We start from the raw sequence: 27,913 nt of genomic DNA on the forward strand, positions 1-27,913 counted from the left end.
TAGCTGATGTTCAGCGACTTGTGTGATTCCTTTTTTGTTGGCTCTTAAAGCAATTACGCCATCCCTTTAGCTCTGCATCCCTACTGCTTTTCTCGTTCTTTTCCCATGCAGATACATATGTACACTGGAAAAATACGTACGTAAGTTGCAATTATGCCTATTTGATTATTTGGACTTGAACAGTGCAAAATATTTGAATTCATATGCAATAGATGTTACTTTAAGATGTTAGATTGCTAGAATGAAATTAAATCTACAAATAATGCAGCCGTAATATACAAAAAATATTCGTTCAGTGTATGCGTATGCCAGTTTGAGTGTGTGTGTGTGTGTGAGTGACTTAACCCCTTTGAGCCGCCTCGTAATGCATTTGAAGCGTTAAAACGCCACTTGAGTGAGGATGTTTGGCCCCGGCAAGGAACTGCACCCTTTTTGAATCCTGCCAAGGGGAAGTGCTAGGGAGGGGGAGGGGCAGGAGCAGGAGGGCAGGGGGTCAAGGGGGCGGGGCTTAAGGGGCTGCTGGCAGAAGTGCATATGCTAATTGGTAAGTGCACGGCTCAATGAGCACCTGTTGAAGTCAGCATCTCGTTGCTTGAGAATTTCTGGATCGGATGCCGACTTGGAAAGCTGTACATGCATGTGTTTGCATACAAACATAAGTTTGTGCATATGTGTGTACATTTCCCAGTTCAGAGAACTTCTTTTGCAAGTAAATATATTTAATTAAAAGTTGTCTGGAGCCATTTTGAAGTGGAGCTGAAACCATTTTAGTCCTGCGAAAGTTTGCTTCGTCAGCGTCTCAAAATAAAACACAAACAAGCTTAGCACAAAAACATAAATTAGAAAAGTCTTATGAGTAAAATGGGTATCGAATTAAATGTATTAAAAAGGTTTGCTATAGAATTAAATGTATTAAACTAGTTTACTATTGAATTAAATATATTAAATAAGTTTGCTATAGAATTAAATGTATTAAATTAGTTCACTATAGTCTTAAATGTATTAAACTAGTTTATTAAAAAATTAAATGTATTAAATAAGTTTGCTATCGAATTAAATTCATTAAATAAGTTTGCTATGGAATTAAATTCATTAAATAAGTTTTGTATCGAATTAAGTTCGTTAAATAAGTTTGCTTAACTAATATGCACATAACTTACAAATTGCGTTAAATGTTACACACTGTAATAGATTTTCATTCCTTTCATTCCTTTATGATTTATAAATCAAGCTAAAAAATGTATTAATTTAGTATATACATATATCAAAAATGCTTTAATATTGATAAAAGATTTTACACTTCCTAGTCGAATGGTTGACTTTGAAAAGATTGCCACACAGGCCAAAGACCAGCGACTCCTTTGAATCCCATACGAATATTGATTTATTTTCTTCGCGTTCGGCTTAAGGCGGCTTAGTGTGCAGCAAGGACCTTTAAGAGGGTAAGGTGGGGGAGGGGGAAGGTGGAGGGGTATTGGTTAAATAGTTTACCGGCTGTTATTGGGTTAATTCTGCAATCCTTTTCCCCCCTTCCTCCCGCTCTGTGTGTGCCTGCGTGACTGCTCGTTCTTAGTTCCATCTATTTCGTGAATATCCTGCGGCCACACCACCACACACGTATGCAGCCCAGCAGGATGTGCCCCACCCGCCCCCCTGCCACCCCACATGCACTCAATTAAGTGGCGGCGTGTGGGTGCGGAGGGGGAGTCCTGTGTTGACTTGAGAACTTGGCACAACTTTTGCGTACGAGTTGCCCGGCTACGTGACAGAGGTTGCAAGTGCCCCAACTCCTGCTGCTTTGCGGGACCTCCTTGTTTGCCCTCAAAGGCTCTGTGTTTACCCAGCGAGACACACGCAGAGAAAAACGTGTGCATTAATGTGTCAGGAACCCACAATATTGTTTCCTGCACGGCTAGAAGACTTAGTTGTGATACAAATCAAGTGGGTGTCATAACCAAGCTTAAAATTATAGTTTTTAATAAAATAAAAATAAATAACATAAAATTAATAAAAGTTATGGAAAAAATACAAGAAGATGGTGCAAAAATACAAGAAAATGAAACTTTTCTTCTTGAAAAAATACAAGAAGTTGCTGATTTTCTTCACCCAAAAATCCCCATTGCTTTCGTTACAAGGCAGTCGTCTTAGGGTCCAAGTATCCAACTTGAACTCCAACTGTGCGTCCATTTGTGGCCATATATCTGCAAATCTGTCTCCCAATCTCCGGGTGAGTGTACGTGGCAAAGTGCGGACCATCTGCCGGCCGGCCGGTGCTTCGTGCTTCGTGCCTCGTGGTTCGTGCTTTTGGGGCGTGTTCGGCGCCCGGTTTGACACAATTTCGAATGCCGCCGCCCAAATGCAGAAATTGCTCCATTTTCGCAGTGGCGACAGAGTCTACACGGCACCGGGAAAATTCTCCAGCGGGACAGCGCCCCTACGAGAGCTTTTCCAGCGCGGCATAGCGCAGAGCTTTCCCATTGCCGCCGGCAATTGCACATCCATCGTCCTGTAAGGACATACATACGTACACACACACACATCTCATGGCAGGCCATGTATCCAGTGCTTTGGATTTGGCTTAGATAATCACCAGGATTTGTGGGGCTGCATACATAATTTCATTACTCATTTTAATTAATTGAAATTGTTGCAAAGCCCCAATGCTAAGTGCGCTCACTAATTGCAATTGACTTCAAAGTGAGTGCAAGTGAGGCAGTTCATGCAGTATGCAATATATTTGAATATATATTTCTAAGTAATATAATATTATTTGTAATAATTGGTAAAAAGATAGCACTATTACAATATCAGTTACTCGAATATGGGATGCAATTTAAATTATTTCCATTACATTTCCCATTGAAACACACAAAGTATCCACTTGCACAATTATTATTTTTGATTTTGTGGTTCATTCGCAGCCAAGAGAAATATAATTATTTGCATTTGTGGCATATCAAATTCCTGTTGAATTGCAATTTCGGGATTTTGGCTCAGCGAGGCTGTTCAAATGCAACTCATTATAAATTCATCTGCGAATATTAATATTTGATCAGCTTCTATTTCGGCAAATTGAGTCCTCAGTTGACGTGAATCGCAGTGCAAACACACTGCACCCATCTCACTCTCTCTCTCTCTCTCTCTCTCTTTCTGTCTCTCTATCCCTCTCTCTCTCTCTCTCTTTCTCTGTCTGTGCAAGGCCCGCATCCTGAGACAAAGTCTTTCAATTAATTTCAAATGGGAATGCAGCGAAGCTCAATGCAAACATTTGCACAACTTCAAATCGCTTTTGCCGCTTCTATTGCTATTGCTCTGCTTTATTTCCCACCCACTGTTTTACCACCCCAACCCCCTTCCCCCCTTTGACCCCACCATTAACGTACACAGAGGGAAAATAGTTTCCATAATTGCCGAGTGTATAAACATATATATATGTACTTATATCTGGTATGATGCCTAAAAAAAATCCAATTCCTTTGATTTTGATTAACTACTTTATATAATTTTCAATCTAGTTCGTCCTTATTGCAAGGATACAACATATTTTTACGAGTGTGCCGCTTCCTGTTGTTTTTGAGAGTTGCGAGCAGCTGAAATTACACAGATTACAAGGGATATAGACGACGAGCTGTTGGCACACATTCTGCCACATCGCCGTGCCACTTGCCACTTGCTACTTCCCACTTGCCACTTGCCACGCCCCCGGTTTGCTCGTTGAGGAAAATGCATTTTGAAATTATTTGGTAAACGCGCTTTTGGAGAGAATTTCCCGCTAGCCTGGAGAGTTTGGGTTGGGATGGGGGGAAAATCGGTGCGGAAAAGCTGTGCCGAAAAAGCTCTGCTCCTGTTCAAATTGTAGGTGCTGCTGCTGCTGGTGCTGCGTTTTTCGTGAAAAGTCTCCTCGACACAGGATGCGTTGGCGTCTCTGCCGGCGTCGCAGTGGCTGCGGAAAAGCGCCACTCTCTCTCTTTCTCATTTTCCTGGAAAAATTCAGTACGAGTCAAGCAGTCTTCGGCGCATCCAGCAAACGCGGTTCTTTTTTAAGCGCGTTTTCGTATTATTCTACTCATATGATTTATCATTTGCGTCGCTATATGATTTCTCCTTGTTTCCGTAGTATGACAAGCCACTACTACTAAAAATAAAACAAGAAACCAACAAACAACCAAATACAAAATAAACAACAACCAATATTAGGCAAACGTTTCACGATCGGCGAGGAAGAAACAGCAGCAGCAGAAGGCGGAGGAGCTCCAAAAACACACATCCTTGCTGGCCAATAAATCGTGAGAGAGCGATATATTCCTGGGGAATATACCGGCAAACAAGGACCGCCGCTGTCCTCCTTTTCACTCAGTCAGTACGTCCCCGAAAACAGCACTTTTTTATATCTTTTTGTATATGTGTGTGAGTGTGTGATTGTATGAGTGATCGCAAGTACATGAAAGCCAGAAATCTCCGCTTTCGAAACTCCCTCTCAGACCTTTGAAAAGCTCAAGCCGAGGCAGAGAATCTCTCTGATGCCGCTCAAGATAGACCCCTGAAATGGTATAGCGATTTCGTTCAGTGTCGATCAACAAAAAGTGAGTAGAAGCATTTTCACCATCTTAGAAAGCTACAAAAGTACTCACAATCTTAGAAAGCTGAAAAAGTACTCACAATCTTCACAAACTTAGAATGCTGAAAAAGTACTCATTGCATAATAATATCGCTTATAGTAATATTTATAAAATTATTTATAATAAATATCTTACAGAGAATCGTGTAACAGATATTCAAATAAAAATGAATCTGCTCGTTTAAATATAATTGGAAACCATTTTAAAATGACCCCTTTACTTTGAATGCCACAATTTAAGATGTAAAATAACTTTAAAAATAAGGACATCTTGTAGCACTTACAATATTTTGTAGTATTGGTTTTTCTTGTAAATATTTACCCTTTTTTTACCCAATTTTGTAAATAAAATTTACCTTTTCTTTTACTTGTTAAAAGAAGAAAAAAAGAAGAAAGAAGATCATATTTTGTTGCTCTTATCGTAAAAGAATCGATGTTGTAAAATATGGCTGCGTTTTTAGTGTACCTATTTTGTATGTACTTGTGGAATGGGTGTGGCATCGACCTAATTACGAGTAACCAACTTACAGATACTTAAAAAATTAGGTACCTCGATGCGGCTCAAACCGATTTTAGATTTTAATCCTTTATGCACTTCCATTTTCGTTACAGCCAATTCAAAGCGTTTTAACACAAAAGTCTGCTGGCAGCAATCAACTTTAAGCCAAAATTATCTCAAATCTTGAACGAAATCGTTAATAGAAAAGAAATTGCATTCAACTATCATCGGGATTTTCCACTGTTTCATTTTGTGTTGTTGACTGATGCAGAGATCAAAGATAAAAGACCAAAGTCGATAAGGAAAAGCAATTCTCCCACACAACAGAGTATATAATAATAATAAAAATAATAATAATAAAGAAGAAAGAAATTAATTTTGATTAAAACATACATTTGATTTGAATAAGTGTGCGCTAGATAGAATCATATATATAAACGGATAACATTTGATTACCTTCGTCGGTGAGTGTCTAGCCAATCAATCTATAGCCTATAGGAACCATATATATACCACAAGGTTTTATACTGAATTTATTAAATTTTGGGTAAGGGCGCAGTGCGCATCGAATGGCCCCATCAAGAAAAAAGCATCAACACCAAAACTCAATATAAACTAACAAAAATAACCATAAGCAAGTGTTTTTTTGTCGCATATAAATAAATTTACATATTTACACATACGAGGCGAGACGAGACGAGAAGTTAATGCAAAAGTAATATTAAAATAAAGACTTGAATTTCTCAAAGAAATAAATATTTATACAAGAACAAGCGAAGAATAACAACAAAAAAAAACGGACTTCCAACGATTTCAAAATACGACGAAAAATACGAAATATGAAATATTTTTAGAGCAAAGGGCCCTGCAAACAAAGTATGTGGTTATGACTATGACTAAATCTACGCAAATCGGTTAACAATATATTTGCCAAATCTAACATATGTATTGAATCAAAAACCAAAAAACAAATAAAACGGAAAAAACGGAAGAACAAAACCGCATACTTAATGACAAATTGACAAATTGAACGTCGAGCTACCAAGAATTTATACGGAAAACAGAGGCATCACGAGAAATTGCGGAGCAGGAAAAGTGCAAAAGCGGATTTATTGGAAAAGCTGAAGGGGAAAACTCGAGATCAACGGAGATCAGCTGTAAAGTGATATTTTATAAAAACAGAAAATATCAGTTAAGGACAACGACTTATAAGGTAAGTTTTGTTCAAAATAATTGTATATATACTAAATATAAATATTTAATTCAGAATATGCTACAAGTATGGATTTAGATTCATGGTACACGAAGTGTTGCATACTTTTTGATAGCTTTGTTGGGGATTTCAAATTGGCCCTTTGTAAAAGCTAATTGACAATGTAATCGGGGATATTATTTAATTTTCGCTTGCAACAATAGAGCCAAAATAATTGAAATGGCAAAAATGTTGAAATTTGCCGAAATTGGCGAAATTCGCAATAGCAATTTCCACATTTCGCGGCCGTTCGCCAATCGCTGTTTACACTTGAGCTCTTCGACAAGCAATTTGTGCATTAATTGTGTTCGTTGTTTCATTGATGATGATTGCCCCCATCTCCCCACTCAATCAATCATTGCACCCCCCCCCACCACCGCCCACTTCCCCCTCCCTTGTCCATCGCTCGTTGCCATGATTGCATTCACACGGACACAAGTACACTCGCACACTCGCATACACTCGATATCCTGACAGGGACACAATCACATAATGGCCGTGCAGCCATTTTTCCCGCTCCGCGTGAGCTCGCGAATTTCATGGCAATTTTATCGATTTTTAAATTGGCACAAATTAATCGGGAAAATCGCATTTGTGCAGTCGCGATTGGCAGTTACGTTGGCAAATTGCATACACTATGTCGCCTTGCCATTATTAGCTGGTTTAAAAATTCTCAATTGGAGGAAATCTGGAACGCAGTTTATTCTTTCTGTGTAAAAAAAAACACAGCAATAGGAAAAAGTTCCATACAAATAATAGTAATATTTCCATGATTCGATCTATATTATAACATATTCCTTGAGTTCATTACTAGATCATTATATTTGATTACAATACCAGTCGATGTAACTGGGTTAGAGGTGTTGGGGATTTTATAACGACTTCTAACAAATCCAACTTTTGTACGAACAATTTGGTGTGGTGATTACTCGCTTCCCTTTCCAGCTGAAAAATCAATTATTTAAATGCAACTTTTGCTGAAAGCTCAGAGTTCGATGTCAAAGGACATGGCAGGGATAGATCGTGGGAAGGGGTAAATTGCGTTTGGTATTTGCGATGACATTAAATGAAAATAAATTGGTTATTCTGTTGGGCTGGCGGTGCTGGATTATATCACAAATGGCAACTGACAATGCATATATTGCAGTATCCATATTTTATACGTACAGCTATATATAATTGAAAATGCAGCCTCCATCAGCCTCATCACCTCTTCCTCTCCCACTCACTCCCCATTCTCCATTCTCCATCTCGCTCTGTCTGTCTATCTATGTTTATCATCCGTCGCAAGGCATATAGCATTTATTATATGTACGGCATATAAAACATGTAAATGCTGGCAGAACTGAACTTTGGACGAGTGCCTGCACTTTTCTTGCCCATCCATCCACCCCAAAAACCAGATGGAACTGGCCAGGCAGCCACCACCACCATCACCACCGTCACCATTACCACCACTACCAGCAGTGGCTTGGAAACACCAACCCAGCACCACTGCCCCACCAGCATTGTCCATGTACACCAGCATCTGCATCCCCACCACCCATCGGATATCTCTCAGCTGACTGACTCCTGCAGACGAAACGGGCTTTAAGATACGTTTTCCAGATTAGTGCGGAGCCTACACACAAATATCCACAAGACTAACTCAATTCAAATGCAAAATCGAATAAAGCGCGGATAGCTTGCAATTTACTAAGAAACATTGCAGCAAGCTCATAGAGAATGTGTCTAAGGATTGTATCTAAATGATGGAGAATGTGTCTAAAGATTGTAACTGAATGTATCAAATGTATCTACAGATTGCTAAGCATTTTTCTCTAAGATCGTTGCTATAGTTTTCACTTGATTTCCATTGTATTACATTGCATTATCAGACGTTTTTCTTCCGTTTTCAGCTGCAACTGCGTGTGGAGTTCTATGTACACACATCTGCAGTCGTAGAGATTTTCCTTCTTGTCAGAAATTGAATGCCGCTTTCCACTTTGTTGCTTCCACAGTGAAATGGAGAGAAATGCCATTCGACGCTCACTTTTCTTGGCAAACGTCTTGAGATGAGATGAGATGAGTTTTCCTTTTCCTTTTTCGTTTTCCTTTGCCTTTTCCTTTTCCCATCTGGTGCGCCCTATTCTCTGGCCATTTTCTTTTTGCGGATTCTGTAAATTAAAACGCGTTGCCACGCCCACCGCCCACTGGCACTGCACTAAAGTGAAATTCTATTAGAACTTTTGCGTCGAACAAAACGCGTCGACGTCCAAGAAAATTAAGGCTTTCAGCGAAAGAAATTCAATTTCCAAAGAGTTATTTTCCCGTCTTCTCTGTCATCCCAGAATCCCCCGTTTGCTCTTTGTATTTCTCCTTAATATTCCTTTGTTTCCCTTTTTTCCTTTTTTTTGTAGCATTTTTTCTTGACTTTATGTTTTCCTGTTTGTGATTTTTCTTGAGCTCCTTTTAGGGCTTATTGTTGAGTTTCTTTGTCAATTAAATGTGTGTGCAATTCCCAAGCCAAATTGCATTTCCATTCGCATCGTGGAGAGAAAGGCCTTTCGAAGCCATTTACCATTTGCCATTTTCATTAATCTCTCTTTGTGTCCAACGTTGAATGGGAAATTTTACTGAATGATTGCCTAATTTTCAATGCAATGGCTTCAACGAGCGGTGAATCGTAATTAAGTTGCTTGGATAATTTGATAATTTGATGGATGGGCACAACGGGTCGTATGAGCAATGTCCGCGTAGAGCGTATTCAATTTCACGGGCCATTTGGGCAGGTGAAAAGTTAAGGGAAATTAAAGGAAAACGGCTTGATGTGTGGGCAAAATGGCTATGGCCATTTCGGATATTGCATTTTGGCAAATTGGAGGCTTCCCTTTGAAGTTTCGAGCCGGAAACGGCAATCAGCAATCGCCAGTGGAGGCAAAATCAATATGACGCATGCGCTGCGTTTTTCCCGCTTTTCCGCAACCACTTTTGCCATATCCCCACTATACCCCCTCACCCCCCAACGCCCTGTGGGGAAAAAAGCAGCCTGAAATTGCCAGGAAAAGTCGGAGAAAAGCGAAATGCAGGCACGGCAAAATGGCACAGATTACACACAGCTGGCAGGGAAATGCAGGCGGGCAAAAACTTTCCGGAAAATGATTAATTTTCGCGCACATATTGCATTGGCCAGGGACCGGAATGAATTTCCGCCACATGGTCATATGGAAAAGTAATTACTTACCAGTAGGTATAGTTTAAGGTTAACTTAAGTTATCGCTTTAAAAACAAAGTAGGAACAAATAAAGTAACATAGATAAAATGAATAAATATTAAACAGGATGAATTCGTTTCTATAACATAAAATGAAAGATTCCAGTTAAAGAAGTTTACAATTTGGACAGGACCCAACTTTTTGAGACACAAAAGCTGTGGAAAAACTCAAGTACTTGAGTGTTGTTTCACCTATCCAAAGGCATTATCCGCAAAACAGAAAATACATAACTAATCCACCGTTGACATCAAACAGAAGGGATTTCCGCATCGCAGAAAAGCGAAGTCTGCAAATGAAATTCAGCATTGGTGGGCAGTTTGGCCCGCCCTAAAAAGTATGCAAGGGAATAAAAGTTGATTTGCCAGCCGCTTTTGCTTTTCTTTAATTAATGCAATTGAAGTGCACTTTGGAAAAGCGTGGTTTCCACCCTCGAACCATCGTCACCATCATCACAGCAACCACCGCAAAAAAAAACAAACACCGCTGTCCAGTTACTACACAGCAAGAAAAATATTTACATTTCCCACTAACAATGGTGCGCTGTTTATTAAGTTGAATGATAACTAAAATAGCTAAGAAAATCTCAAAAGTTTGCTAACACTCAAAGATCTATGTTAGAATATGCGCGTGATTTCTCGCTGTGCAGCTGGCGGCTAGCTAAAAAAACGGAGTGCAGTGAACCACCACCAGAATGCCGAAAAAGTTGCTAAAATCCAAGCGACCACATGGATATCCATAAACAAATACTTCATTTGCCGCTAAGCTTCGGCCAGCGGCCAGCGGCGATTCGCTACACACGGAAAAATATCCCATAAATTATACATTAATATATATTATATAACTATATATATAACTATATATATAAATATATATTTAAATTTGATGTAAAGCAGAATGTATCGCTTTTAGAGTGAAAAGTGGCTAGCTTGTCCATTTTCAGGTAGCGCATTTTCTTGGCCGCCGCAGCCGCTGCATTTTCGTGATGCCTTTCGGGAGCATCAGATATTCACAAACTGACAAACAACGAAAACAGCCAGCGGACTGTTTGTGACTACACAATGGATGTAAAAATTCAAAAATTCAAAAATTCAAGCACCACTCCAGAGGGCTTCGCGTACGATAATTGAAATGGACAGCATCCGGTTGCAGTGCAAAAAAAGGGGTAGTATTTCCCAGGGGCGGGGTATTTTTGGGGGCTTTTGACATCAGACGATGTGTATCCTTGTGTTTGTTACCTAGGCAAATGGCTAGAAAAAAAGCGAAAGAAAAACAATACGTACCGAATATATATGTATATAAAGAGCAGTAGGTATATGTATAGCAACACTTATTTAGACAGAGGCACTTTTCCCGAACAGATGAAGTGCTAAACAATTAATTAGAAAAGTTTCTTTTTTTGCTTTCTTTCCGCGCCGTCCTTTGCTCTCGTTTACTGGCTGTGTAAAAAGCAATTTTAAAGTTGGCGAGCATCAACGAAAAACAAAAGCCACCACCACCCAAAATCATTTATTTGCTTTGGGTGGCGGTTGAAGGAACTTCCGTGTCTATTTATTTCTTTTTTTTCACCAGACTAGAGGGTGGTTGGGAATACTCAAATTTAACGTTTACTTAAAGTAATCTCCTGCGAAATATTGCTGCAACAGCAGTTTTATTCCCGTGACATAAAAAAACAGCAAAAAATGCTTTCAGGGGATCAAGTTTCATGGCGGAAACGCAAGTTTTATTTATTTTGGGCACAGCTGCAGATGAGGAATTCAAATTAGTTAATGCAGCTGGAGCAACAAATGTAGGAAATTATCTAAGCATAGTGTACTATTAGGTAGTGTGTTATTAAGTAGTAGGTGTGTGATTAAGTAAGTAGTAGTGTTATTTAAGTATCAAGTATAAGTACTAAGCACTTTTACTTCTTTTGATGCCTTTGCAGTTGATTTTCATTGCCTAAAAGTGCTTAAATCCTCGCTCTTTGCATCTCCAAATATAAAATTCTGCGCATATTTCTAAAAGAATTGTAAACTATACACCCATAATTTTGCAGGATATCTACTTGAGTCAACATCCTTGAAGTGTAATGCCATCCGCAATTTTTGCAGGGTGACTCGTTATCAGACTCAATTATGCAAATTAAGCTTTAATTTCTCTTGCTTTTGTTGCATTAATGTCAGGCATCCTCTTTATCATTCACATTCCCATTTCCATTCCCATTTCCATGGCGTCCGTCTCTCTCTATTTCGCATCTCACCTCTCATTCTAATCTCCCTTTGCTGTTAATGTCTGCCGCCTGGACGACAGTTAAATTCGTTTCGTTTCGTTTCTTTTCAGCTGATTTTGCTGTTTCCCATTTTTGTGGTTTTTTTTCTTTTCTTGTTTCGCGAGTTACATAGATATGCCATTTGTTATGGTATGTGAGCACCTACACAAGCAACAACACACACAAGCAGCAACAACAAAAACAACACAAACAACACAACACAAACAACAAGAGCAACAACACGTACATACACAAAAAAACATATCTGTTGCAATTTATGGCGAAAAACAAGGAAAATGGCAAGGGGGAAAAACATCAAAAACCATTTTATGTGCTAACGGAATAACAAAGCCAAAGCAAAAGCCGGTCGTTATGCTACACACACTCGCACACACACAAGCAGAGAGTCACAAAAGAATACACACACACACGCACACATCAAATGCAATGGAGCAGCTTTTTTCTCACTTTTTGCTTGATTTTCTGGTCCTTTCTGCCGCAAATTCAATTTCCGCGCTTTGTGCGCAGGACTATGCCACCCACACAACCACCCACTTGGCCACCCACTTTGCCGCTATACACACGCACACGCACACTTACATGCGCAGTAGAGAGCGCCCTCTCTCTCCCGCTCTCTCGCTGTCTCTCTTTTGCGAGAGAGAGACGCATTTCCTGGTGCTGGAAGAAACGCTGAGTTCATAGATTGCGCAATCTAGGAAAATCAAAACAACGCCCCACAAATACACACAAACCGCCAGTCACACATACAGTCGCAGAGAGCGAGAGAATAACGGTTGCAAAAAGCGAGCTAATAACATGGGGAGTCTTTGGGAGAGAGAAAAGCACACGGAGCTCTAGATGCAGTGAAAATCCATTATATGTAATAGATAGTAAGTTTATTAATTTGAATTTATTTTTAAATGAATTTGAAAAAGGTTCAAGGTATGCTTAAATTTCAACGCAGCTTCAAAAATACTTTCAAGCGACTTTTAGACTGAAACTAAGTGTGCACTTTTTCGCCAAGTGTACGCTTAGGTGGTGCAGGATGCAGGACCACTTGGCCACCGGCCGGCAATTGTTCGCCGTGTATATATAGCATTGTGTCAGAGTTCAATATCCTTCGCAGACACGCGCGGGTTAGAGAGGGATAGGGATAGGCAGCGAGGACGTGAGATGCAGTGCGAGAGAGATGCAGAGAGAGAGAGAGAGAGAGAGAGAGAGAGAGCCAGCATGCAGGTGGTGCCCGTACGTGTGCTAATGTGTTGGTGGTGGTGGGCTGCTGCGCTTTTCCTGCTCCTTCTATCGCTTTATGGTCAGGTGACGAAACGCACCACATACAAATACATATGTGGCAATAAATATGGCTGCAAAAACGATTTGAGATCGGCTCAATAATATATAATAAACCAATTAATTGAGTAATGTTCTTAGTACTAGAATTATTGCTAAGCTATCTCGGTTTTAGCAGCAAACTGCATTTGTTGTATGGAAAAACGTATTTTAAAACAGCTGCATACACAAGCACATCAGCAAGATAATTATTCAAAAATTCAATTATTATTTCATCATCTACATATCCAATTTCCATCGACTGCACACCGTTTCTGGTTGGAGAATTTTCCACGTTTAAACTCGTTAGCTGCATTAATTAACCCCAGACTGGCCGTTTGTCCAATTATGAGACAGGCGGCGTTCGTAACGTCTCATTTGCCGGCCACCCCTATCGTCGGGATATGGTTAAAAAGGATATAAAGGATATAGGATATGGGGTATGGTAAATAGGCTGCCAACTAATTACAAGGCCTGGCCAAATGAAACATTTATAATATTACAACTGCATCCACGCAGCTTATAATCATTACAAGTAGCTTACGCGACAAAACTTATATCAAATTAAAAGTGAGCGGATATCCAAGCTGTGCATATATCATATTTACAAATCGGAAACTACTTTACCTGGCTGCAATCAAAGTCGAAATAGGAAACCAATTAAAATAAAATCTCAATTGCGATTGAGTGCCGGGTGCAATGAACCCAACATACAATGCGGTTCATTTGTTGCGAATTCGGGGTGCAAATTAATTTGATGGCATTCGAAAATGCAACGCCCACCGGCAACCCTAACGCCCATTTCCTATTTTCCACATAATCGGGAAAACCCACACAAAAGGCACTAACGAGTGTTGCAACTCGAGGAATCAAAACATCAAAATCGCAATGGTGCGTGTCTCAGGGATATTTTATTTTCTTTAAATTATGTGTTAAATATTTGAAATCCCCTCTAGATTTGTATTGCATTTCTATGATATATATTTAAATGAATAACTCAAACAAATCTGCAAGTTTCCTAGGAACACATTACCATTTAACTAATTTGTATATACATTTGAAATACCTTGAAAATATTTATTTATATGCTGTATATTTTTGTTAATTCCCCTTTCCTTGCTAATTATAAAATTCTACATCTCCCCTTAAGCCCGAATTCTTGTATATCCATGTCCCCCGGGGCGCGGAAAACGTTTTTCCCCGGCTTGGAGAATCAAACCCACCCTTTTCTGATTCTGGCACGCCAGGATTACACAACGATTTTCCCAATATCTCGTTGCGTGTGTGTGTGTGTGTGCCAAAACAGAAACTGATTTTCCAAATGCCCGATTGTGCGAAATTCTAGACGTGAATACCCCAGCAAAATCGCATTGATGTCAATAAGTCGCAAGCGTCATAAATTGCAGCGGACTGATGCAAAGTTCAAGATCCTGGCGAGCAGCAGCTGCAAGGATAATGCTGCTGCTCGATCGCATTGGTGGTGGTGCAAAGCTGTGGTGGTTGTATCGGACCTCCCCCTTTTCCCGTTTTCCCTTCACGAAAGTGTTGCATAACTTGGGAAACGGGGAAATGCAAATCGATTGGTTCTGGTCCTGTTTCGGTTTTTTGTTACTTTCCTATTGTTCCATCGAACGGGTTAGCTTTACTTTTTTGTACTTTTCAAACGGGTTCTTCAGGTTTGGCTAGCTGTCCAAAAGTTTTCCAACATTTTGACACATCCTTGTCCACTTTCGGTTTGGAAAATGTTTTACGAAAATTAAGACATATGGCCACATTTTCATAACAAAGGGTTGACCTGCGTTGCAGTTCATCTTTACTTACGGGCAGGAAAAAACACTGAAAACACAGATATGGCATTCCATATTCTGACAATTATTTTAAAAATTGGAGTCAAACGACACTTGCTAAAAATTATATATTTATTTTGAGGATTTTTATCATAACTTGGCTAAAAATTGGCATATACTTGAAAGAGTAACCGTTTTTAACAGATATTTAATGCTAACGATCCCTTTCACTTTTTGGCGGATTTGGAAAAAAAAAATTTTTGTTCAGTTTTTTAATTTTTTGTAATTTTTTTTCATCAAAATTGACAAAAAATGTGACAAAAATAGCACCCCAATTTTTGGACACAGTTCGATTGGAAATTTAATTACGAACTCAACGAGGTATGATATTCCATATTTGGACCATTATTTCAAATGTTCTGATCAAAATACTGATAATTATTTACGCAAAATACAGAAAAACTGTTTTCGGCAAAAATGCAATATTTACTATTGGTATTTTCTGTATAACTTGGCTAAAAATGGTCAGAAAGCTAAAAGAATTACAGTTTTTGACTCCTAATTACCAATACCAACCAGCCATATCACTGTTTGACCGACTTTGTCAAAATAATTTTTGGCCAAATTTTCCCAATTTTTGTAAGGGGTACCATCATCAAAATTAGCAAAAAATGTTAAAAAATAGCATCCCAAATATTTTAACACAGTTCGATTGGAAATTTAATTACGAACTCAACGAGGTATTACATTCCATATTTGGACCACTATTTCGAATGCTGTGAAAAAAATTGTGAAAATAAAGTTCGCAAGAAAACAGAAAATCAATTTCCGGCCAAAATCCAAAAATCATCATAAAAAATTGGAAAAACTTTGAAAAAAAAAATATTTTTTTTGGTAAACACAGTTTGATTGGAAATTTAATTACGAATTCAGCGAGATATGACATTCCATATTTGGACGAATATTTCGAATGTTCTGATCAAAATACTGATATTTAAATCGCAAAATAACAGAAAAACAATTTTCGGCCAAAATCCAAAAATCATCACCAAAAATTGGAAAAAATTTGAAAAAAAATACATTTTTTTTGGTAAACACAGTTTGATTGGAAATTTAATTACGAATTCAACGAGATATGACATTCCATATTTGGACCAATATTTCGAATGTTCTGATCAAAATACTGATATTTAAATTGCAAAAAAACAAAAAATCAATTTTCGGCAAAAAGTCATTATTTACGATTGCTGTTTTCTGTATAACTTGGCCAAAAATGGTCGGAAAGTTAAAAAAATTACATATTTTTACTCCTAATTACCAAAACTAACCAAAAATATAACTTTTGGACCGACTTTGTCAAAATAATTTTTGGCCAAATTTTCGCATTTTTTGAAGGGGTACCATCATCAAAATTAGCAAAAAATGTTAAAAAATAGCATCCCAAATATTTTAACACAGTTCGATTGGAAATTTAATTACGAACTCAACGAGGTATTACATTCCATATTTGGACCACTATTTCGAATGCTGTGAAAAAAATTGTGAAAATAAAGTTCGCAAGAAAACAGAAAATCAATTTCCGGCCAAAATCCAAAAATCATCATAAAAAATTGGAAAAACTTTGAAAAAAAAAATATTTTTTTTGGTAAACACAGTTTGATTGAAAATTTAATTACGAATTCAACGAGATATGACATTCAATATTTGGACGAATATTTCGAATGTTCTGATCAAAATACTGATATTTAAATTGCAAAAAAACAGAAAATCAATTTTCGGCCAAAATCCAAATATCATCATCAAAAATTGGAAAAAAGTTGAGAAAACAAAAAATTTTGTTGGTAAACACAGTTCGATTGGAAATTTAATTACGAATTCAGCGAGATATGACATTCCATATTTGGACGAATATTTCGAATGTTCTGATCAAAATACTGATATTTAAATCGCAAAATAACAGAAAAACAATTTTCGGCCAAAATCCAAAAATCATCACCAAAAATTGGAAAAAATTTGAAAAAAAATACATTTTTTTTGGTAAACACAGTTTGATTGGAAATTTAATTACGAATTCAACGAGATATGACATTCCATATTTGGACCAATATTTCGAATGTTCTGATCAAAATACTGATATTTAAATTGCAAAAAAACAAAAAATCAATTTTCGGCAAAAAGTCATTATTTACGATTGCTGTTTTCTGTATAACTTGGCCAAAAATGGTCGGAAAGTTAAAAAAATTACATATTTTTACTCCTAATTACCAAAACTAACCAAAAATATAACTTTTGGACCGACTTTGTCAAAATAATTTTTGGCCAAATTTTCGCATTTTTTGAAGGGGTACCATCATCAAAATTTGCAAAAAATGTGAAAAAAATATCATCCCAATTCTTGAACACAGTTCGATTGGAAATTTAATTACGAACTCAACGAGGTATGACATTCCATAATCAGACAATTATTTTTAAAGCTGTGGCAAAAAAACTGATCATCTTATGCCGAAAACTTAAAATAACGTCTTTTGGTGGAATGCCTATGTGTTCTAAAGTTCTATCTTTGGACTTTTTGCCCACTGTTGTGGCCCACATAATCATAGTTAAGACTAAAAATAGGGAAAATGATTTAGCAAAAACTCAATTTGAAAACGGTAAAAAGATAATTAAAGTTGAGCCACGCCCCAGCGCCCAGTCATAATTTACCCAACTCAACGCAGTAACCGTTTATCTGCCTTGCGAAAAAAAAACATGAAAATAACGAACGAAAAAGTAAAGCAACATCATCATCAACTCCCATCAAATTAAACGAATTGGGTCAAAGGATAAACAGAATTATCTTCAAGAGCCTATGCAAAAAAAAAAGAAAAAAAAAAGACTGAAAAGAAGCCCCATGCAAGGAAATTCAAAGAAAATAAGGAATCAGGCAAAAAAGTACACAGTGTCCTTAAAAAAGAGCGAAGCAAACGGTTGCCACTCGAGCGAAAGGACAACCCCGCAGCAGCCCAAGCACCCCACCACCCACTAACCACCCACTAGCCACCCACTCACCACCCAAAATACACCCACCCTTTGCGAGAAGAAACCCCCCCCTCCCTCACACGAGCATTTCCCTTACTGTTGTCAAGCGAAATGTTGAAATTTCATTATTTATAACACGGAAGCTGTCTGTGTGAGAGGAATTTTCATGTGTGCTGGTGCGAGAGAGCGATGCTGTGTGTATGCGTGTGTGTGTGTGTGTGCAAAGGACTCTCTGCCGTTGTGTGTGTGTGTGTGTGAGAAGCAAGTGTATGTCTGATTAATATTCCTCGGCTGCAAGGTGCTCCCTCAACTTTTTTCCACTCCACCTCAACCCCCGAAAAAGTTTTCTCTCACCTCCTCTTTCTCCTTCTCTTCTCCTTCATCTCTCGTCCTTCTGCCTCTCGTTTCCCCGCTGCAACTCTCTGAATGAAAAGGGAAAAAAAAGAAAAGCACAGCAGGGGGAGAAAAACTTTTTCGCCTGTCTGAGTTGGATTTTCCAGAATTTATCTATCAAACTATTTGAAAAATGATGTCCATGGATTTCCAAACGATTCGTTGTGCTTCAAAGAGCTTTAATACCAAATGAAACAGCATTTTCAACTTATTTAACTTATTAAAAAATATATTATTTTAGCTATATATGTTAAAACAACAAAGATAACTCGCATACGATGTATCGCTTATCTATAGCTAATCTGTAGAATATAAAAAGACTTGCATATTAACATAAATAGTATATGTGACCATTAAATCCCTTGATTTTTTCATGTTTTCCCCGATGTGCAGACAAAAACATTGGTCGAGTTTTCGTTTTGTAGGGGGAGAGTCCTGTTCCATTATCTCAGCCTGATATAATTTGCATCATTCACATTGAGTCAAGTTCTCGTACCCCTGCTCACACCACCAGCTAAAAGTACACTTAAATATTTTTCTAGGTAAATAATACGTACATTGCAACTTAAGATCTTTATTTTTGAAATAAGGAACTAATATTTATTATGATTAGATAAGTGAAAAAGATACATTAAAAAGGAATGTGATGTAATATAATACATCAAAATAATATAATTAATCCAAATTCCCAATCTAAAATAAAGATATAATAAATTAATAATTATAAATATTCAAAAATTGCATGCTTTCTTTTTGTGCAAGGATTCTGCTGCCCCACCTCACTTGCTTGCCATCCCCCCATTTCTGGCTGCCGGTGTGCGTGTCCTGTGCTCTCTTGCCGCTCTCCCAAAAAGGGTGTGTACCGGCAGGACCTCAGAGGGAGACAGCGATTGCCAGAGAGAGCGAGAGATAGAAAGGGAGAGAGAGAGAGGGAGAGAGAGAGAGAGGGACTGGTGCAAGGATATTCGTTGGTGGTGGTAGTGCCTTTCGCTCTCTTTCATTCCGCCGGATCGCTGCGTCTCTGTTGCACCCATCGCCGCTTTGGGGGCCGGCGACAAGGATGCAAGGATACGGCTAGCTAGGATATATGTATATGAATACATCTGTGTCCATATATGTATGTATGTGTGGATATAGATGTTTCGGTCTGAAAGGCAAGTCCTGACGCCGTATTCCTCTATTCGATTCAGTCGTACGTGTTCGTCCGTTGCTTTCGTTCGGTTTGATTCCATTCGGTTGTGTTTCTCGTTCGAGAACATTCATTTATAATTTTTTACTCCTCTGCACCGGTTTTTGTGTTGTATATATACTTCTATATATGTATGTTCAGTTACGAATTTGTTGTGTTCTCGGTTTTTTACCTAAAACAAAACAAAACTAGAATACTAGAAAACTAGAAAACTAGCAAACCCAGAAAGCCTAGAAAACTAGAAACCAAACCAAGCAATAAAACCGTGCAATTCCCGGGACTCGACATCGATCATCGTGCAATATATAATTCTGTATTATAGAACTTATAGAACACTTGGCAAAAGTCGCCGCTCACAGACCCTAGTCAAATTCCGGATTCCGATTCGAATTCCAATTTTCTTTCGCATTTTTTTCGAGTGTGTGCTTCGAGTGTCTGTCTATAAACTACTACGCCGGATGCCCAATCTGCGATATATATACATATATGATATATATACTATATAGCCAGGAAATCGTTGGACAAAGGAGTGTGCAGACCGAAAAGAGAGCAAGCGAGTGAGAGAGCGAGTCGACGCGAAAGAACATACTTTTTTTTGTGCAATCAATATACATCTATTATATAGTCAGTCGGTCTCAATTCCCCGCTCCCCCCACAAACATAGAACACACTGTATGACAGTGTAACTTCTCAACCGCACCTCGCTCCCCGCAACTGTTTTCGATTTCGTCTCGCCAGCGAAGCACGTAAGTGGTTATGCTTATGCCCATGATCTAATCAACTTTATCCAGCCATCAATGTATTTATTCTTAGCCAAATGGGCCCACCGAAATAAATCGATAAGTTGGGGGCGCCATTGAAAATTTCCATGACACCTCGTATTTGTTTTCCTGGCGGCCTAAACAATCAGAATAATAATAGCTATAACAATAGCTATAACAATAGTTTCTATAATAGCTATAATTGCATTTTACATTTTATTTTTAATATTGTCAAACAAAAGGGCTATAAACTTACATGTATAAGAACCCTATTGCAATGTGACTACCCTAGGCTAATATTTCTGATATGTATAGTTTAAGTATTTAAAAAATGCAATTATTTGATAATAATAATGAGGCGCTTGAGTAATTGAAGCAGAGGCTTAGCAATACTTTAAGCTTCTAAGCAATTCTGCCTTCCGCATTCCATGTCCTGTGCATATCGCCTTTAAGGACTCTCCCATTCTGCCATTCTTCCATTCTTTTCAGGGACTTGAGGAGTCACATGTGTATCCTGACCCTCCTCAAGGCCCTCGACGAATGTCAGGCGACACACATTCGCAAATGAGGTCACAGATATCGGCGCAAAAGTGTCAATTACACATTTTTCGCTTCTCCTTCGCCGGCTTCTTTTCAGTGGGCTGTGCGGCAGGGGGTGGATGGGGGGTGGTGTGCGGGGGTCGTGTGCATTATCCTGTGCCACGCCATGCTGCACAATTAACGGATGCTACCGGCTTGAATCCTGCATCCTTGTGGACGAGGAGCAGACTCCCCCACTGCACTTCCTTTTGTTCGCCATGCCTTTTGTGCAATTTTCTTTTTATCTCGGTCCTCACCTCCTTCGCACACTGCGCGAAAAAGATGCTAGCATGGTTATTGTAATCTTCAAATGAAACAATCTGCATACGTTAAAATCTTGCTGCTCTTGTCAACCGTTGAATTCCGTTTGTTGGGCGTTTCAAAGGCTTTTCGCTCAGTGCATTTGCATTCTGGCCCAGTATTGCACCTTTTATTCGGGTTCAACGAACGCCGTAACAGCTGTTGGGAGCCAAACCCCATTAGATATGCCGCGATCCCTGCACAGAGCGAAAAAAGGCAAACAACCGGGTGTGGGCAATGTGGTGCAAAGACGCAGGCGGAAAAGTGAAAAACCGAAACCGAAACCCGGCCTCCGTTCAATGACCCCGGCCCAAACAGGACATTATGGCAGGACATGCGGCCCGTTTGTTTGTTTTTCGCGTCAGGTTTTTACCCTATTTTCAATGCAGTCCCTTCACCAACACCAACACACAGTCACACACACGCTCACTCACTCACACCAATGCCGGAGGCGGCCAGGATCTAGGAAGTCCTTCTTTACGTCCTTTCAACCCCTAACGAAATTCCTATTGGATACAAAAGTATACAAATCAGAAGGATATTTGACTATTCTAATACCAACTGGGAAATGCACTTTGTGTCCTTTTCTTTTTTTTAATAAAACAAAATGAGCTGTTCTTCAAGTGAATAAATCATTTTTTAAGATTATTTTTAACAATAGTAATAATATCTCTATAATTTAATGCCTTTGAATATGTTTGTGCAGCATTAACCAAAATGTTAGAGCATTTGAGAAATAATTCTAAAAAAGGAAAACAAACTTCTCAGTTATGTGACACATTTTTTGCTCAGCGAAACTCTGCCTTCTTTCTGTATTACCAATTTAATTTCCGCAAAGTTCATGCTATCAATGTTATTACATTTTCCCCGTTTTTTTTTTCTAATAAACTGAAGTTAGCATTTGACACGTATATTTTTGAATGCTACTTGGTAACCATTTGCCCATTGTTCTCAGTCGAGTGTGAATGTTGTGAAAGTGCGCTATGGAGGAGGGAGCACTAAATGTTCATTATGCAGGGTAAGCGTCCTTCGATTCATATCATATATCAGGACATTACACATGGGATTTCATATCACATGCAGCCAACAGCGATTTAATTAAATTCCAAGCCATTAGGCGAGCATTTTGTGCCGCTGACAAAAAAGTGGGAGAGCAAAAAATCCATTGGAGTCGCATTGTTGTTTGATAAACAGATTTCGGCTTTGACTTACCCTTGTCTCTGAAAATTCGGGGGTGGGAGTGGATGGTGTTCACTGTAGTGGCAAAGGTGGTGGTGATGGTGATGGTGATGATGGTGGTGGTGGTATTGGTGACAGTAGTCACTCGATGTCCTTGGCAAGCCGTGTGTGAAACACGCTTATCGGGCACTTTTCATCGTGATAGCAACCATATTGCCAAATTGCAGGGTCCGTGAAGAGAATTTTCTAAACTTTAAAGTGCTAAAGCACTAGTGTTATCAACCCCGAACGATGTTATCAAAGTGAGCTGCTAAATTGGAGCATTGTGTGTGTGCAGTCCACCGAAAGTAATTTAGGATAAAGATGGGCTATGCAATTATACTGAATTTGTTCTTAGCCTTTCAAACTAACATTCTTTTTGAAATCTTCTTTGCAGATTGAGTGAAAACGAGCGAGCAATCGAACAGCCATCATTTATCAGAGAAAAGAAACGGATCACCGAAAAAGAGGGATTTTTTAACCGCAGGGGAAAAGCAAACAGAACAGACGAGGCAAAAAAAGAAATAAGAAGGAAAAGTCAACAAAAACCAAACACCACCAAATAAAACCAACTACTATTAATTTAAAGCAAACATTAACGAATAATCATATTCAAGCGGTATATACATATATATACAGAGGATAACGGATAACACAACTAACTAAATATATATATATACATATATATATATATGGTATATGAATGTATATTTGAAAACCAAAGCTAAGTTCCAGTCAAAGATAAAACCAAAAACCAGCGCAAATTTAGTAAAAGTATAATAAAACGGAAGAAAACCAAATTATTGCTATCTTTTTGCATTTTTGCAATTTTATATAAAACCAAAAACAAAGAAAACGAAAAACAAAACCAAAAGACCTACAACTAAAGATCATAATAATCTTTAACATTCGGAGAAGCAAAAATAGGAAGTAAACACATTTAGCAAAATTTACTCTTTTATCTAAACGAAAACAAAAGAATACCATCAAAATAAACAAATAAAAAAACACAAATCAAAGTACGACATAATTCAAGTCAGACATAAATAAATTTTAAACGTTTTAGACAGAGAACGCTCTAAACATAACTTAAAAAGCAAATACATTTTTTTCGCGATCGTAGTTGATCTAAAACCCCCCAAAAAATCCCCCAAAAAAGCCGAAATAAAATCTGCGAAAAAAAACTAACTTTACGCGGGACTTGTGCAAAGCGCTAGAAATCCCCCCTCCAAACAAAAAACAAACGAATAAGGAGCAGCTCTAACTTGTAAGCGAAAACCAACCAAGCAGTGAGATTAGCTACTAACCACAAAAAGAAGGACTAAATCAGGACAGGAACAGGATCAGAACCACAATCACAATGACCAACGCCATGGACATAGTGAAGAACGGCAGTGCCAACGGATCCGTGGATGGCAGCAATGATGAGTCGCGCACCAATTTGATTGTCAACTATCTGCCGCAAACCATGACGCAGGAGGAGATGCGATCGCTCTTCTCCAGCATCGGTGAGCTCGAGAGTTGCAAACTGGTGCGTGATAAAGTCTCAGGTAATTTGGGTAAATATTAACCAATGCTTCTACGACTATTTCCCTATATATCCCCATGCTCCCAATCCAAGTGCTGGCTGTAAACGATGAATCAGCTGAAGCTGCAACATCTTGATAGCCAGCTCTTAAAAGTTAATCTGATATTTCGTTTAATTTAGTTCATATCAAAATCGTTAGCTCCCCCTTCTTCCCCTTTTGTTCATTGATCGTTCTAGCATAGTTAACTAAACTAATTTGTTTATGCATTCATTTCAGTCTTGCCAGCATCGTTGACCGCTCTCAACCCGGCACTGCAGCAAGGTAAGTTATCCAAAATATGTCTAATCAATATAATTATTATTATAATTATTATTATTATTATTAATATTATTATCACACGATTATTATTAGGTCAGAGTCTGGGCTATGGCTTTGTTAATTACGTCAGGGCCGAGGATGCTGAGAAGGCTGTGAACACCCTGAACGGTCTGCGTTTGCAGAACAAGGTTATTAAAGTATCATACGCCCGTCCAAGCTCAGAATCTATTAAGGGTGCTAATTTATATGTATCGGGTCTTCCGAAAAATCTATCACAACCAGACTTGGAGGGGATGTTTGCATCGTTCGGCAAAATAATTACATCTCGTATACTCTGTGATAATATTTCTGGTGAGTCCTGCCCTCCTCTATCTTCTACCACCTAATCTCCATCTATTTCCATTCCAATAATGATAAATGTATATCATTTCACGCAGGTCTATCGAAGGGCGTCGGCTTTATACGCTTCGATCAGCGCAACGAAGCCGAGCGGGCCATCCAGGAGCTGAATGGCAAGACCCCCAAGGGATATGCCGAGCCGATCACCGTCAAGTTCGCCAACAATCCGAGCAACAGTGCCAAGGCCCAGATTGCCCCGCCCCTCACCGCCTACTTGACTCCCCAGGCGGCAGCTGCCACTCGTCGCTTGGCCGGAGCTCTGCCCTCCGCCGGTCGCATTAGGTTCGTATTAAGACCCCAGAAAAGCCAAAGAAAAACCCATTTATATCTGTTGGGGAAAATCGCATCCCTAGGCTCGGTATTCATTCAGCTGCAGCAGAAAATAATTCGAAATTCAAACCCATTTTATCTGTTTCTCACGAAACAAATGACACTTAAGATACGCATCAAGCCTCTAAAGAATTTGACATTTTTATTACGTAAACTATTTCACTGAATAAATACTGAGTACTAAGGCCACAGTTATGATCTTGGTAAATATGCGCAGGTATATTTTTTTTTTAGCAACTAAGCTGTAAGGTGAATTGGAACTACAAATATTTATTATTATCCTTAAGTATAAACTTCTGAGTTTAACTTGAAACGCGTTATTTATTTGTGTTCGTACATACATATCTTTTAGCATTTCTTTGACTAACTAATTTGTATTTATTATTCAAAACATTTTGTTATTTCTTCTTTTTCTTTCTTTGTCTTTTCGAAATACATTTTATCATCATTTTTAGCATTGGAAAGAGTCCCATGTTAGCGATTAACAAGGGCCTACGAAGGTGAATTTATTGATCTTGTTCATTTTATCTGTGCGAGCTGTTTCACTTTGTTTCATGATTTCTTTAGCTGAAAATATACATAGAAATGTATTCGCAAAATATATATAAATGTCTAGCAACAATTTGAATATCCTTATACGGTGGTTGTACATACATTTTAGTTTTGTAATAACCATCTATAATTTATTTTTCTTTGCTTACATCAATTTGATTTTTTCTTTTGCATGACCGTTACCCTTGATTCCAGTTTGATGTTTGTTGTTATGATTTGAATCCTTTTTTAATATTCGAAAAACCATGGCAATAACTCAACAATATAGCGCAGTTTTTTATATAAAAGTTTATATAAATAAAGTTGAAATACATAAATATTTGATAAGGGAAGGCGTAATATATGAAATTTAATTAAATAATTAATTACTTGCGCTGTACATAGCATGTATCTTAAACATCGCGAAGTCAATTCATCTATCTTTAATCATTTTTCGAACTTAAAGATAGTTCAAAAACCTATAATACATATAAGTTTATGTGCATGCACCTTGAAAGCGCTGAGATCAAATGAAATTGTCTTAGAAGTAAATGGATTTCTTTTAATATTAAAAACTGATAGACTAACCACAGTTTTGAGCAATAGGAGAGGTCTTAACTAAAGTGTTGGTACTTGAATGAGTACCCAGTTAAAATAGATTTTGTACACTAAATTAGCATGTACTTTGGAAATTCTGCGACCAAGCGATCGATTAGTTGGGTGCAGAGAAGAAGGGCCTAGAAATTACCAAAATTCACATTGATGTCGACACACTGCACGATTGGCACATAACTAATTTAATTTCTCTTATCTCACCACCGGCTTGAATCGCAACTGCACTTTAGGTACTCACCGCTGGCTGGCGACCTATTGGCCAACTCGATCTTGCCGGGAAACGCAATGACTGGATCCGGATGGTGCATATTCGTCTATAACCTGGCCCCGGAAACCGAGGAGAATGTGCTGTGGCAGCTGTTCGGTCCATTCGGAGCCGTGCAGTCGGTGAAGGTGATCCGGGATCTGCAGACCAGCAAGTGCAAGGGATTCGGATTCGTGACCATGACCAACTACGATGAGGCCGTGGTGGCCATTCAGTCGCTGAACGGATATACCCTCGGCAATCGGGTGCTGCAGGTCAGCTTTAAGACTAACAAGACCAAGACCACTTAGGCGAACCAGCCAATCTGGACTAGACCTTTCCAATACTCCACGATCTGTTTGATTTAACAACACCTAGACTATAGATTCATCTGATCTGATCTGATAAGATATATGATATGATATGATATGATTATGATATGATATGAAATGACAAGGACAGTGTAGTCGAAATTGCGAAATTTAGCGCGAGTTTATGATATGCCTATCATTTGATTTGTACGCTAAACGAAATTATTATGATTGTAATTCTAATGAAATCTTAGTGAAAATTGATTTATTTCCATCTCTATAATTTAATTTTATTAACTAATCCAGGAAACGAAAAAAATACAAAAAAAAAAACCAAAAACAAATAAACAAATAAAGCTTGAATGAGGCATCCAAAAAACACAACACAGAAACTAAGGAAAAGTTTAGAAAAAAGTGAGGTGAGCCAGACAACTGTCTATAAATCGACAAATGGGAAAGAAATATGAGAAGGTAATATGGTCAAAAGATAAAAAAAAACAAAAAACGAAAAATAACAAATAACAAATAGAAAACCGGAAAAATATGAATGAAAATGATCTAAGTCGCAATATATAGTAACTATTTTTTTTTTTTAAACCTATGTATATGTAATTCAATTCGATTATATTCAATTAAACAAAGTATTTAAACAAGCTAACCAAATGATTTAATGTCTATTGATTTAGAAATTACCAACATAACTCTCTCAGCTTACCTAAGTACTTATTATAATGGATACGCATAAATATATTGTATTGTATTGTATTGTATTGTATTTTGTGTTCGTTATGCAAAACCTAACTTACATTACATTACATTAATTCTAGTGCTATTCAGCTCTTATATTTAAATTCGATTCGCCTTGATTTACACTCGAAGACGAAACGGAAATCGAAGATAAAGCCGCGATATATCCTCCAAACGTAACAACAACAACAAAACTCCCCAAAGCACCCAAAACACCCAAAACACACTCACTTGTAACCATTATTATATATTATATATGTAACCAGATTTAAATATCTTTTTTTCGTCGTCTAAGATTCGTATTCGTATTCGTCAAGTGCAAACCAAAGTAAATGAAACCAAGCAAACTTATTATATTATATTACATTATATATTATTACGCCTACTTATTATTCCATTTTTATAATTATTATAACTTATTGAATGCAACCAAGCGAAACCAAAC

General features: G+C 38.1%; 1 protein-coding gene across 3 annotated transcripts; it reads left to right on the forward strand.

Moving 5' to 3' along the window:
- Window positions 1-23,578: 23,578 nt before the first annotated feature.
- On the forward strand, window positions 23,579-27,892 carry LOC122623726 (ELAV-like protein 2). Of its 3 annotated transcripts, XM_043803040.1 has the most exons (6): window positions 23,638-23,711; window positions 23,764-24,003; window positions 24,250-24,294; window positions 24,385-24,642; window positions 24,729-24,972; window positions 26,397-27,892. In XM_043803040.1, exons 2-6 carry the CDS (start codon window positions 23,805-23,807, stop codon window positions 26,719-26,721), a joined length of 1,071 nt encoding a protein of 356 aa, XP_043658975.1. In that variant the 5' UTR covers window positions 23,638-23,711; window positions 23,764-23,804; the 3' UTR covers window positions 26,722-27,892. The 3 variants fall into 3 exon arrangements, with proteins under 3 accessions (XP_043658974.1, XP_043658976.1, XP_043658975.1); XM_043803039.1 differs by having other exon boundaries at window positions 23,579-24,003; XM_043803041.1 differs by having other exon boundaries at window positions 23,579-23,994.
- Window positions 27,893-27,913: the final 21 nt, after the last annotated feature.

Source organism: Drosophila teissieri, chromosome X (genome assembly GCF_016746235.2).
Source record: "Drosophila teissieri strain GT53w chromosome X, Prin_Dtei_1.1, whole genome shotgun sequence".
Lineage (NCBI taxonomy): Eukaryota > Metazoa > Arthropoda > Insecta > Diptera > Drosophilidae > Drosophila > Drosophila teissieri.

Excerpts from the sequence above, each read along its gene's own strand:
- LOC122623726 (XM_043803039.1), top strand. The coding sequence starts at position 23,805 with ATGACCAACGCCATGGACATAGTGAAGAACGGCAGTGCCAACGGATCC. Across the intron at positions 24,004-24,249 it reads TAAAGTCTCAGGTAATTTGG|TCTTGCCAGCATCGTTGACC; the intron begins GTAAATATTAAC and ends CATTCATTTCAG. Across the intron at positions 24,973-26,396 it reads CCCTCCGCCGGTCGCATTAG|GTACTCACCGCTGGCTGGCG; the intron begins GTTCGTATTAAG and ends ACTGCACTTTAG.